Source organism: Sycon ciliatum, chromosome 7 (genome assembly GCF_964019385.1).
Source record: "Sycon ciliatum chromosome 7, ocSycCili1.1, whole genome shotgun sequence".
NCBI classification, from domain to species: Eukaryota; Metazoa; Porifera; class Calcarea; order Leucosolenida; family Sycettidae; genus Sycon; species Sycon ciliatum.
Window position 1 is genome coordinate 17,428,134 of NC_088649.1, and position 14,274 is coordinate 17,442,407.

Sequence of the window (14,274 nt, forward strand, 5' to 3'; positions counted from 1 at the left end):
CTAAGAGAATGTCCAAATTCGGCCATACTATGAGATCCAAAGTGAGAATTCGACTCACAGCAGTGCTATAGACAGTACGGTACAGTGCTGGCAACTGAAATCCGACCCCCCCTAGCGTCTCGTACGAATCGCTAACGCGGCTACCGTACCGCTAGGGGGGATCGGATTTCAGTTGCCAGCACTGTACTTGACGTCACAGGTCGCAGCATAAATGTATGTACATGTACATGTACATGTACATTAACATGCAAGCTGTACAGGCACTACAACTGTACAACATGGATAAAAAAAAGTACAGTACATACTGAAGACCCAAAAAGGTCGTATATCCGTACGTACAGTCAGTGCCTAAGACAAACAAATTCGGCGAATTATTATTATACATGTAAGAAAAAAAGGCAATGGAAAAAAAGATGATTCGAATAAGTTTTCGTACAACACTCTTCAGAAATCACCGTTGTACTAAAGAACAAAATGAGAACAAAAGGAAATAATAGAAATCAAGGTAGGGTATAAACACGATACAATGACAGCACTGGAATATCGAGGATATTATTATTATTATGTTTTTTGTTTTTTTTTTGTTAGGGATTTCCCAACAGGCAATTCAGGGCGAAACTTGTAAATTTAGCGCAATTATCGGCGATTTCTTCACAGCCATTGATTTTGGCGTCTTTTCCTACTGGCTGATTTCGGAAATGCCTGAAATCGCATCTCTCGCGGATACTGCTCCGTCGCCCAAAGATCACACGAAAAGAGATTTCCCCTAATATGGCGAAGAGATGGATCAAAAACTTGAATTTGCCGAGGTAAGAATACCGGAATACGGCGCGCGATATCTCTGGAGGCCGACATCGTAACTCTTAGGCGATTGGACAGCTGGGAGTTTTCGCTACCGCGTAGATGCTTCGAGTGTTGAATGTGCACAAGAAACGATGGAGTTATGAAGGTTTTAGGAATCCATCATACAATAATCGTTAGCGGGATAATTCGATTGAAATTCGTACTGCGGACAAAGCTTCGTTTTTCCGTAAAAATACGGACAAACATGGGCGTTTGGCAACACTGATTGTTAATCCTGAACATGAGAAAGATGTTTGGAAGAAACGCGAGCAAAAAAATGATACTCGGATGTTGAGCCATAAATAAATGTAGAAAATAAACTAACATATGGATACGAGTTAAGAGTAACTCTCCATCACTATAACTGGATACTATATACAGTCAGAAAGTGCAATAACTAGTCACAAAACTGACAGAGTACTGAGACATTCCACGAAAATAATGATGATAATTATTATTATGATACATGAGTAGTTGAGCTGCCCTGAGTCTGGGAGACAAGGGCGAATCTGAGATACGCTCCCAAGGCGCCCGGATAAGAAAGTTCAAGTGTATTTTCCAATTTCTGCATCTGGGTTGATATAATTATACCGGGCGGATCGGGATATTTTGGTGCATGACCATGGCACGGAATCATAGCCATTTCCTTCCCAGGGACGCAGGACACAAAGGAAATATACTTTGCTTGTTTTTATACTTGTTTGTTACATGATTATATTGACATGACGGAAACACAGGACTGCGACATGGCGGAAAAGCAAACTACTCTCAAAGAGGCGAGCGAGAAGACTGACAAAAGGACTCTAAATTACAACATTACGCATGTATAACACACATGACGGCGACCAGACGAGACAGTTTGAGGAATGTCATCACACAGAAAAACAATATACATAAAATATCGTTCCATAACACTACGATACTGGTCAAGACTGGTAGGTCATGCATGAGATCAGAAAGACATGGTGCATCGTTTTAATGCTGGTTTTGACGAACACCAGTAAACATACATTGACCGTGCCTATTCCAATGCTGCTGTCCAATACGTGTAAAAAGTAAGCAGACATACTACAATAGGATTTGAGTTTCTATATCCGATACGTCATCCATTTTGTTCATTCCACATATTTACATTAGACAAGCAACAAAATAGAACTAAACAGCTGTATATGTGACGACGACGGATGAGACCAGACATTAAACTCTCTCACACACACACACACATGCACACACACACACACACACAGATTTGCACACAAAGATTAACACCCAGACACTCATTGGAGAAATGAACCGTTTCTGCGCTGACTTACACGTCCGTTCCGTAAATCCTTCTGCACGCAAGAGAACGTCACTATGATGTAGTCCAATTCGGAATAGAAATCCAGTGCGTCGCTAATAGGCACTTTCAGGTGCAAGCTCAATGCGTAGATTCTACAACATACCGGTACCACCACAACAGTCCTTCGCATGGAATTGTTTGTGATCGTCTGCTGACATCTCCTGCTCAGCTGTAGTAGCGCGATCGCTAGCACCAGTATGACAATGCTCATGTCTAGTTAGTAGTTCTGTATCTTGATTCGGTGCATCAACAGAAGAAAGTTACCCTCTTTGTGTTTCTCCGAAGGCTCAGACGCATACGCGCAGAAATCTTCTACTTTGCTGTTGCATCGCTTACACGTAACGGCACTAAAATAGAACAATCCTGTCACTAGATAGGTTTTGACGGATGCTCCATAGTCGACGTTCACGACATCCAAGCCGAATTTTGCAAGTTCACCATTTGGGCCGTAGATTCTCGATCCGAAGTCCACTTTGCTCTTGTTGATAATCGGCAGGCCACAGGTGCCGCAGCATCCGAATTCAACCGATATCTCTTCGGGTATGACGATAAACAGAACGCCCATGCTGAACAGTCGGCAGCCTCAACTCTTTGTGACGGCAGTAGAACCTCCTGCTGTTGGAGAGATAATGGTATAAGACGTCCGCTGGATCAAACTGGATCTGACTGGTCTGGAAGTGGCTGCTAGATAGCTGGGTGATGTGCACGAGTGTGCGGAAGCCTAAAACAAAACTTTATTCATAATTATGGTGGTAAACACGCACCTGGCAATATGACGGTAAAAACACGCCGGGCAGTAATTTAACAACAGGAAGTATCGGTAGTGCAACACGTCTTATATCTCACCTTTCATCGCACTTTAAAAGGCGGATACTTTCAAATTGAAATACGATACATACATGTACATGTACATGTAGCGCGTGATCATCGTTGTGACCCATCACCTCAATGTGTGTTACAGTACCTGAGTTACAGTTAAAACCTGTCAAGGCGACCACTCGGATAAGGCGACCACCTGTCCTAAAAGACCACTGGAGCCAGGACCAAAGGATGCTATTTCCAGTCAATTGACCCTGGATAAGGAGACCACCTGGTAACAGAGACCATACAGTAAAACCTGTCAAGGCGACCACTCGGATAAGGCGACCACCTGTCCTAAAGGACCACTGGAGCCAGGACCAAAGGATGCTATTTCCAGTCAATTGACCCTGGATAATGAGACCACCTGGTAACAGAGACCATACAGTAAAACCTGTCAAGGCGACCACTCGCATAAGGCGACCACCTGTCGTAAAGGACCACTGGAACCAGGACCAAGGGATGCTATTTCCAGTCAATTGACCCTGGATGCATGCAATGGTCCAGTGTGAACAGCGTTATTGGTGTTGCACAACAAGCCCTGGTCGCATTGGAACCACCAGTTCAATTCTTGTACCTCCAGTACGTGACAGTTTGACAGTGTAATAATATCTGAATAAACTGATTGGACTGTAATTTCAGTTTGTCGCTCATGCCTCGCCGTCAACTAATACAGCCCAATGCAAGTTACAGTGCGAGCACTGTACATGGTGTTGGTCATCACAGCCTGCGTGCGTTGGAATCACCGGTTCAACATTGTTACACAAAACGTGACAGATGTGCCATACATTCATTGTGCTCAACGTTTCCTTAGAGCATTGGCATAAAAAAGCAGAGTAAAAGCTCAATTGATCTAAGCATTAATGGTACAGTGGATGAGTTGTGATATTTCGCCATGTCAATGTCCGCAGCCGTTAGCTCTGCTTCATCATGTGCGTCTGGAGGAATGGCTGTTAGGACGCGTCTAGAGGGACCTCGGATTGTGGAACCAGACACAATACTACTTGTCTTGACGATGAATAGTTGATGATAGAAGAATCATCGAAGAAGGATATACATATAGCAGAAGACATTCACGGCAAAGTGGCAGCGCTGCAGTTTTTGCGAGAAGGAAGGTGATTCCGAATGAAGTGGAATGCAAGACATGTCAACGCCAAGTTAACATAACAATCAGGAGGGCCTTTTCGGACGGTTCTGTTTGGTCGTGTCTGGTATGCCGTCAAGAACGTACCATGGGAACTGGAACGAGTCTACCCGGCATGAATGCTAGTCTGCAGGATATTCTTGTAAAGGTCGGTCACATATTTGACTAGAAAGGAACTGCGAATCGTGAGAAAAATATGGCAAATGGAGCAAGCCTGTATAATAATCTCAACAACATTTGAGATACTAGAAAAGTCATTTTTGAAAATGTAGTATTTTTTGGATGCGATCAGGATGAGTGGCTCATGGCAAGCGATATGTATTGCCCTTGAGAATAACAGTAGACGTGCAGTGATTGATATTGACCTGTCCACATTTATAGACAAAAATGGTCACGGACAGAATGCAAGATAGTTCACAGAAATTTCTCAAGGGTTGGTCCAGTGCTTAACCCTGCGTCGATGAATTGTAGAGCATGTCAAGATCAAATATAGGTGCTCAGTATAAGGAGGAACACAGCAAACCCATTTCCAATTTTGAGGATGATTTAAAGTCAGTAGACATTTCCAAATGCTCCTTTTCAAATTCTTCAGTGCCTAAGAGTCCATTCGCAGCTCTCTGTTTATTCATTCACAATACACTGTACTGCAGAATATGTGATTTCATTTAAATTTCGTTGTCACGGTCCTATCAGGTTTCGGGTGTAATGTAGAATTGGGTGGCCAGCATTAGGCTTTCCCCAAATCGGCCCTTTTTTCCCCAAATCGGCCCTTTTTCCCTAAATCGGCCCTTTTTTCCCTAAATCGGCCCTTTTTTCCCCAAATCGGCCCTTTTTTCGTCTATTCGCCTTTCAGCTCGTCTTTCCGCTCGTCTCAAAAATACATCGGATTCGGCTGCAAAAACAGCTGATTGTTCCAAAATCGGCTGCGATATTGGAATAATATTGGAAAATCGGCGAAAAGAATTTCTGGCATATTGGTTTCAAAATTGGTGAGATATTTAATAATGCAGCCCTACAGGCCACAACTGGACGTTGTAATGTAGGAGTTTACTAGTAACAATCTTTTGTCCGCCTAATGGTTAGTGTTTGTTTGAGAGGAGGTCAAAGGACACGAGTCACACGACTAGGCATATGCGGATAATGCCGGCAGAAAAATTGGCAGAATTCGGTGCTTTTTCTGATAATTTTCATGCATGTTTGGTATGTGGATAAAGAAATGGAGCAGAATTCGAGGAATTGCCCGCCATAAGGTTTGTATGGTTCTGCCAATTTCACTGCTTTTCGAGCAGAATCTGCCACCTTTTCGAGCATTATCCGCCAATGCCTACACACGACCTCAACGCACTAGTACTACAAGTACAAGTACGGAGGAAGAGAGCTCGAGTGGTCATGCTTGCAGCAACATCATTCGTTCGTAAACGCATTTTGCAACAACATTTGGTAGATTTTCGGCGATTTTAAAAGGAACCCTCCCAAATCGGCGAAAAGCTTAGCAATTGTTCGACAACTCTAGTTTTAGGCGAATTTTTCGGCTGACCGATTTGGGGAAAGCCATGCCAGCATTCCCTTCACATACACGGCATACTCGTACTCTGGTGCTTTTTCATTTTTATTTTTTTGACTACGCGCCTTTCACGTGTAATCTCAATTGAGGTGCCTGTTTCTCTACCCTCAGTGCCACAATTACAATACTGTACATACACTGTATATTGTTAGATTGACAGCATGAAACAAGGTGGAGGACACTGGGTTCGGAAACAGTGACCTTACTACAACCTTCCGCGGATACAGTACTGTACATGTACACGGGAAATGACGTCATAGTACAGTAGCCAGCTGCCAGTAAAATGGTGGAAGACACGCCGAGCCGAGCGCCACACGCCCATGATCAGGCTGCAGAATACAAGTCCCATCGAGCTGGGTCAGCAGAACCAGCACTGCTATCACAACACTGCAAGTGCAATAGTGAGGATGCGCGTTATTTCTGACGTGACGCGCAATTTCACTTCGAATTTGGCGTAAAACTCCAAATGTCGACGTCAGCTGCAGGTCACTCGCGTTGTCTTTCAACGTGCGAGCCAACTAACGTTAGCTGAACTTTCACGTCACGTCAGAAATAACGTGCATCCTAACGTCTCTAATACATGTACACGTGGGTCATTTTTCCCCAACAAATCATTAGTGCAATCTCTGGCCCACATGTATTGTACATCAACACGTACATGTACTGATGTAAATCTACTTTGCCACGACCCACGCCGGCCAGCAAAGCCAGACATCATGCATCAATGCGTTGCCACAACACGCAGTCGCGAAAGGCAGACGTCATGCATCCACACGTTGCTACAGCACACGGCCTGGCCTGCCAATGCAGACGTCATGCATCAACGCGTTCCCAGAAATTATGGCATGGCCAGTAAAGGCAGACATCATGCATCCACACGTAATCGTTGCCACAACACACGGACAGCAAGTCAATTATTTTTGATGGAACATTTCTTCAGGGAGAGTTGAAATCGAGTGGCAGTCGGATATTGGTGAATGCCCAGAGGAGATTGAAGTGTACATGTAGCTCTTGCCACAGGGGAAGCATGTTTACGCATGAATAGGTGAAGATGTCAAGCAGACAAACAGTAGAGGAAAGAAAAGATAACAATAGACAAGAATAGGAAGAAGAATGGATCTGCTCCCGTTTGCACAATACGCAGTATGATAGCACACACAACCTAATTTAATGCAAACACACACACACACACACAGCCACGCATACAGCACACACATGCACGCATACAGCACACACATTTTGTACCATTTACATGTAAGCACGTCGCAAAAGTAGTATGGAAAATCTGAAAATGTACGGGACAGGGACAGATTTTCTCTTTTGGCAACGATACCAGTCATGCTCTGACTGCAACAGATCAAGACCATCGCGAGATAACCACTAGTAAGTAGTCGTCACCACACACAAACATACATATAATTACACACACACACACACCATCTACCACCCACGCGGCCACCCACTCACACGCCCACACATGCTGTGCCTCCTCCGGGCTTTACTCCGTCACTCTTCGCTCACTCGCACTAGGGCTTGATGCCATGGTTCCACGGTTGACACTCGCCAGGCACGCCTCTCTGCCAAAACAAAACAAAAAGCAACAATTAGAAAATAGAGCTCAGAAGTAGCATTAGCGAACTCAAATAAAGTTTACAAACAAACAAACATTTTACTTATAATTATAGCAATGAAAAGTATGAATGCCGCAGACATCACCACGCAACATGACAATTTGTTCAAGGTTTGGTTTTGTGTGTTTCCAAAATCGATTTTCACGTTGCGATCATCAGTGGAAATACGCAACTAAAGAGATCAAGGGAAAAAAAGGCTCCCTCTACCACCGACACAACCAGAGCAAGTCGAACACACGGTGCAGAGGAAGAGTGGTGGATCACTAAGCCAACCGAATGTGCCTTCTCCACCGTTGCCCTTGCCGCCGCCGGAGCCACCACCAGTGCCGTTGGTGGCTGGGGTTGGGGAGGAGTTGGCAACAACAACAGTACCGCCAATCACAGAAATTGAGCCCATTTCTTTGACACAGTATCCGGCTGTGCGGACACCGCAGCACCCTCCGGCGATTGATCCGTGGGTCCAGAGACCACGGAGGTCGACCGCCAATTATTCAACCGAAATATATGCTAGGAATGGCCAAGGCCCACGCGGAGCATCGAAGGAGACCGGAAGCCGGGGGCAAAACGGAACACAATCTCGGGACGTAGATGAGGTAAGGACAGTGGCACGGGACAGACGTAGGAAGGAGAACATGGATGGTATCAGACGACTGACTGGTGGTGAATATGAGTTGGGTGATGATGCGGCGGATGACGAGAATACAGATGACGACGAGGCGGATGACGGCGAGGATACAGATGACGACGAGGCGGGTGATGACGAGGCGGCGGATGAAGACGAGGCGGATGACGGTGAGACGGCTGGTGGTGATGGTGATAAAACGGACGAGGAGGAGTCAGGTGGCAGGGAAGGTGATGGAGCTGATGAGGGTGAAATTCGTAAGAAGTCAGCTGTGTATTTGCATTTGTTATCTCGTCCCGATTGTTTGAGTGTGTATGATGATTCCCACTTCTCTGTACTGTGTCGTGCCCGTTATGTCCAGCAGTTGAAGGTCCTTGAAGCTGTTTGTATTCGTACGCATAAGCCCGATTTGTGTAAGCAAAAAGAACATGTTTTAGCACTTAGGTTATTTTCGTGAGTTTGCACCCCGTGTTCATGAGTTGTTTCTGCACTGTTCATGCCCGTTTGTCACACTTACTCTTTATTTTAGTTCTCACTTTTTGTAATACTTACCACAAGTTACCCGTCATGTGTCACACTTCTTTGGATTTTTAACCTTTGTTTTTCCCTTGATCTCTTTAGTTGCGTATTTCCACTGATGATCGCAACGTGAAAATCGATTTTGGAAACACACAAAACCAAACCTTGAACAAATTGTCATGTTGCGTGGTGATGTCTGCGGCATTCATACTTTTCATTGCTATTATTAAACTTTTATCTCCACGTAGATTATTTGTATATTTACTTATAATTTATATTATTATACGCATTCCCGCGGCGGCGTCAACCAAGCAGTTATGCTTGATCCACACGTTCGCTTATGCTGGACATTGAAACAAAGCAGATGTGAAACAAACCTTTTACTTGCAGACATGTAAAAATGAAGTGCAAAACGTTATGCCTTATGTTTTTGATTAACTGCCCACCAACATGAAAGCATCCAGATAATATAGAGTGTAATACTGTAGTGCGACATCAAGGCACAAAATCATTACACACAGAAAACTGGAGGCTTTACGGTAGACTCCACTGTCTTATAACGCACTCTTATCTAGCGAATTTCGTGATAATAGCGAACCACTGGCCATTGTGTGGCTAATGTTCAATTCTGTGCTGAAAGGTTAAAGATGGGTCCCTACAACAGTAGTACTATTTAATTTACTGTACTGTGTTCAACGCACACACATACACGTACATGACACACATTGGATGTTGGGCTTGGTTTGTCAAACTCGCAAATATTTTTTTGGATCATTTTTCAGCCTGACAAGCCCGGGGCCACCTCCTGAGAGTTGGTACGGCTCCAGTTCGGCTACAGGGTTTTTGATCTCCCGTGCTCAGTAACAGTAGCAATGTACAGTGTGTATGTGTACCTGTGTTTAGCATGTGTATGTATGCCTGCGTGTCGGTGTGTGTGTGTGTGCATCTACTGCTTGCACAGCTGCATAATGCCGTTTATTATTATTATTTTTTAAATTTTACTATTACTATTTTTCGGCAACGCAGATGATGATGATGATGATGATGATGATGATGTATGCCTGTGTGCCTGTGTGTTTGAGCGCTTGTGTGCGTTTGTTTATGCCAGCCTGTGTATTCATACATTACACTATCCAGCATGAGAACTCAGCAGGTGCCAGTTGTCCACGTATAACTCACCTTCCTCCATCTACTTCGCCACCTGTGGAAATAGACCACAAAAGATAGACAAAGGAGCAGCGAGTAATGATAGGATGTTAGAGATGTAATGCCTTAAAAAGCCTTTCCAAAAATTAATACTACCATTGTGCCGCTTGCAATGCAAGAGCACAGCGGAGACATATGACTGTACTTCTTTACTCTACTCTGGAGCTGGAGCCCTCTTCTAGGCAGTTCTCCTCGTCTCCGAGAATGACGTGGCTAGACCAAGCCTCGGGAAATCCCATGATGCCATCTGTGACTTCAATATTTGGTGGATCCCTTCTTATCCATGACCCGTTTCACTTAACACCTGCTCTCCTACGATGAGTTTCCATAATCCTATGGAACGGAATAAGCTTGTCGGAAGTGAATACCTGCTGTTGTGGAGTGTTGCTCGCAGCCTGTACGTGCTGATGTGTGACAGAGTCGCGTGGTCTCGCCTGGTCTAAACATACTGCCACTTTTGTCTCAATTCGGTTTGGAGCAAGGCGGTGACCATCCCACTTCAGAGTCAGCGGTAGCAATGCGAAGTCCAGCATATGTTGTGCGCGATCTGACAGTTTGCGCAATCTGAGAGTTCCAGACTGCCTGCGCAATCTTTCATCAGACTTATTGTTTTTTTCCTTCTTGTCGTCTTATAACACTATAAGACGACAAGGATAAGGACTCGCACTCCAACTAGCGAATGATACTTTGGAGGGAAACCTAAGCAGTGTACTGTCCAGCACTAGGTGAAGGTAATACACGTAGGTGAAGACTTGACAGATGGAGATGTCATCGTAGGGAAAGCTTGTCAGCAGTTAGCTAAAACCCCTCCATCCAGGGCCTGCATTCTTCTTCAGTGATGAAGTCCGGCCAAGTCTGACCTGTAGGCTTGTAGCTGGAGAGTGTATCCACGTCCACCATGTGTCAGTCGGTCATTGGGTCTGCAGCTATGCCCCAGGAACTACAGGCGGCAAGGCAGCAGTGTTCGACAGCCTGCTGCCACCCGCACCTATGCCGTAATAGGTATGCCATATCTGTTCCAAAGGAGCCTCTTTTACGGGCCAATAAACAATCCAATCTGAAGAGCAATGTCAATAAAGCCGCTCATAACGCTAAAAATCAAATCAATTCAGGAAAATTCAATTCAATTCAAAGTCGTGACACATCCGGTGAAAAACAGCAAGAAATAATATCTCGATGCAAAAGAAGAAAAAGGAAATAAAAAGCCGCTTCATTTTAAAGGACCAAATGAAGAAAAGCAAAGAAATACCCATATCAGCGCTAAATTGCACCTTAAATTATAAACAAAAACATGACGCATCCATTAGCATTGAGGACACTGCCATTAGCGAGGTTATACATACCACTGTTACATCCGTCCCTCAGCCATGGCTAGTGGGCGCAATGCACTTACCGGTCGATGGTATGCAGAGCGAGCCCCTCTGATGCACATAACTGCAGCTCGGAGGAGTGCAAACGACAGACGGCATCTGACATAGGCCATAACCTCGCCGTAGGGCGTGCCATCATGCTGTGCCAGCATAGCGCATAATCGCTTCAAAAACCGCAAGCATTCTGGGGATGCACTGCCAGCCGTGGTGAAGACAAGCGGGGTAAAGTTACGACGGTCAACATTGACAATCCTTTCGCCATATCTGTTGCGTTGAAGCATGCAAGAGCTCTTGGCAAGTTCTGCCAAGTTATGGTCACGATCTATCATCACTGGTGTATCTATAATTTATGATTATGTTCTGCCTGTTGTACGCATTGCCTTTTACACTCGTGCGTGTACTCATACTAGTACACACATGCATCACGGTTTTCTGCCTGTCCTTTAGCTTCGCTCTGGACAAAAAGTCTTTTCTCTTCGTCTTCTGAAAGATAAATCACAAACCCTACCTAGTGTGTTTGCGTTTGTTGACACAACAATCACATGTTACTGCTACCGTGTTGCGCCCGCAGCGTCAGTCTGGGGCACACGGTTGTGGCTATTGCGACTGCCACTGACCCTGAGGCACAATCTGTTACACACATTTTTAAAAGCAGCAGAAAATGCGACAGCACTTGATTAAGTACATCCGCAGTGGGAAAATGGTGCGACTTCCAAGATGCAGTGGCATGGGATTGTATGATGTCGAGCAACGCTCGATATCACTGAATATCAGGGTTCCCTGTAGTCAGGGGTTTGCATGCAGAGTATTTCTTGTCAACACTAGCGATGTGTTGACTTATATCTCCATTACTGTTTTGTTCAAGTAAATCTTGAACTCGGATGGTGAGCCAATATAGTTATGATGAAGAACGCTTACAGTATAAGATCTGGTTACGTTGGTGGACAGTTTGTCATAACTCGTAACATTTTGTCCGTTTCCTTTCTTCAAGTATATCCATTGGCTTTTCTTATTGTCCGCAAACTCCAACCCACTAACACATTCAGCAAACTTCACTTCTCAACTCTAAAAACAGTCTCTTCTTCACTGTGATTCGAATGAAAAGAGAGAGGAGCCTTGAGAGGTATCCGCGAGAATGAAGACTTTTAATATAGTAAAACCTTCCGACAAAAGTAAAGGATTTGTGGTCATGTCCCGTGATAGCAGCCATGTGCAGAAGGTGTCTGTTATGTTGGACTGTCCAGATAGTGACGAACGTTCTGCTGTGATTACCGAATATTTGGATAAGCAGACAAGGACGACGTTGGACAACGTCACCAAGCACAAACTTCCGCGTGCACTCGCCAAAGCAATATCGCCCCACAACTCACGAACTAGCCAATTCCACGGCTTACCGAAGGACCACAAACCAGGTCTTCCGCTGCGCCCTGTGGTGTTGTCTTGTGGCTCGTTGACAGAAATGTTTTCGCTATTGTTGGAGCGTGACCTGAATCAACTGCTGAAGTTTGTTCCTGCACATTTTCAAGTACTGGTGAGTGTGTTGATGTTCTACGTGAGCTAGGCGATCTTCCCGGAGATTGTATCATTGCTTCGTTAGATGCTGTCTCCCAGTATTCGAATATTCCTGTGGGTGATGGTATCGATGACGTGATGGAGTTGTTGGCGTCACATCACGCTGAAGTCGATATGTTCTGTTTGGCTTCGCCGGACGTTCGAGAGCTCCTGTGGTTTGTGCATCACCCGTCACCAACGCTTCAATTCTCGCTACCCAGTCTGCAGTCATCCCTTGTCAATCGTCGTATGCGTGAAGCCATGTTTATTCGTGATAGGCGTCCGTCTGTGAACAGGGACTGTGGCTGGCGGCTTCTTGAAAAGGTGTGAAACTGTTATTTGTATGATTGTACAGTGTATGTACAGACTCCGTGCTTGGTCTGATCTGACTGTAGGTGTTGTTGCAGTGTTCCCCTACATGTGCAAGCCTGTTTGTGTCAGTGCTTGGTCCGTAGGCTGGATGTAGGTGATATTCTACACATGTACATGTAATTCTGTTGCCATGACTTGCTGTAACTGTTGCTAGACAATGTATCACTCTGTTATCGCATATGTCCACTCAGATTCTATTGAAGCCCCCCCCCCCCCCTAATACAAACACACCCTACCGCTGAGACATACACCACCTACACTTACCACTTTCCTATTCTTCACCTAACATATTCACACCAATATGTGAACTTTCTCAGTGTCATTAGTTGTTGTCTTCATAGATGTAGTTCAATAAGTACCTATGCAATGGATATTGTGTCATTCGTTAACCTGATGATGAGCCAGGCCCGAAAAGTTGGTGTAATGTAAATCTTAATTTTAATTTGAATCGCAGTGAAGAGACCGTTTTTGGAGTTGAGAAGTGACGTTTGCTAATATCCATCGCCACCCAGATTCCCGCTTTGACATCAATAGATCTTCTATCGCGCCGACCAAAAAATGAATTTCATGGCCGCATTTCTTCTTCTCTCTTTCTGCATAAAATCGGTAGGCTGTGGAACTGACTTCCACCAAAGCTGACATCCCAATATACACTAATTTAAGCGCAGTTTAGCGCGTATTGGCTTATGATTTCTTTTTCTTCTCTTTGTATTTAGTGCTTGACCGGTAGCCATCGGCGGACTATGCTCGGCCAATCGTCAAATTATGCTTTTGATTATGCCACAATTATGCCAACAAAATATGCTGAATTATGCTGAATTATCCTTGGTTCCACTATGTATTCACGCTGTACATAGAGGATTGAGAAACCACGCATACACACACGGCCATGCCCTAAGCATAATTTTTTGTCTAAACCGAAAGATTATGCCGACCTTACACGTTGGAATCCGTATATTATGCCGGAGCATAATATTTTTACGAAATCCCAAGATTATGCCAAATATTATGCCGGCATAATCCGCCAAGGGCTATTGACAGGTTATTATTTTTCCTTCTCTTTATTATTTTTCTGGTTAAAAAAAGAAAAAAAGATTCACTCTCTAACTTTTAATATGGCAATAAGTAGGACGAGCTGAAGTGACATTTGGATTACTTTATTAACAATGTAAGCGATGGAAACGATACAAAAAAACAATGTAAAGGGTAAGGTGTTTATGGACTCTTGGTAAGGAAGATACATTCAGCTCGT

General features: G+C 44.4%; 1 protein-coding gene across 1 annotated transcript in view; it reads right to left on the minus strand.

The window, feature by feature from the left end:
* Positions 1-6,665: 6,665 nt before the first annotated feature.
* LOC135821125 (uncharacterized) overlaps positions 6,666-14,274 on the minus strand; it is a 62,438-nt gene continuing 54,829 nt past the window's right edge. Inside the window, exons 15-16 of the mRNA XM_065334190.1 lie at positions 9,703-9,724; positions 6,666-7,328 (exon numbers count right to left, since the gene is read on the minus strand). Coding sequence (XP_065190262.1) covers positions 9,713-9,724 — 12 coding nt within the window. The 3' untranslated portion in view covers positions 6,666-7,328; positions 9,703-9,712. The remainder of the gene's footprint in view (positions 7,329-9,702; positions 9,725-14,274) is intronic.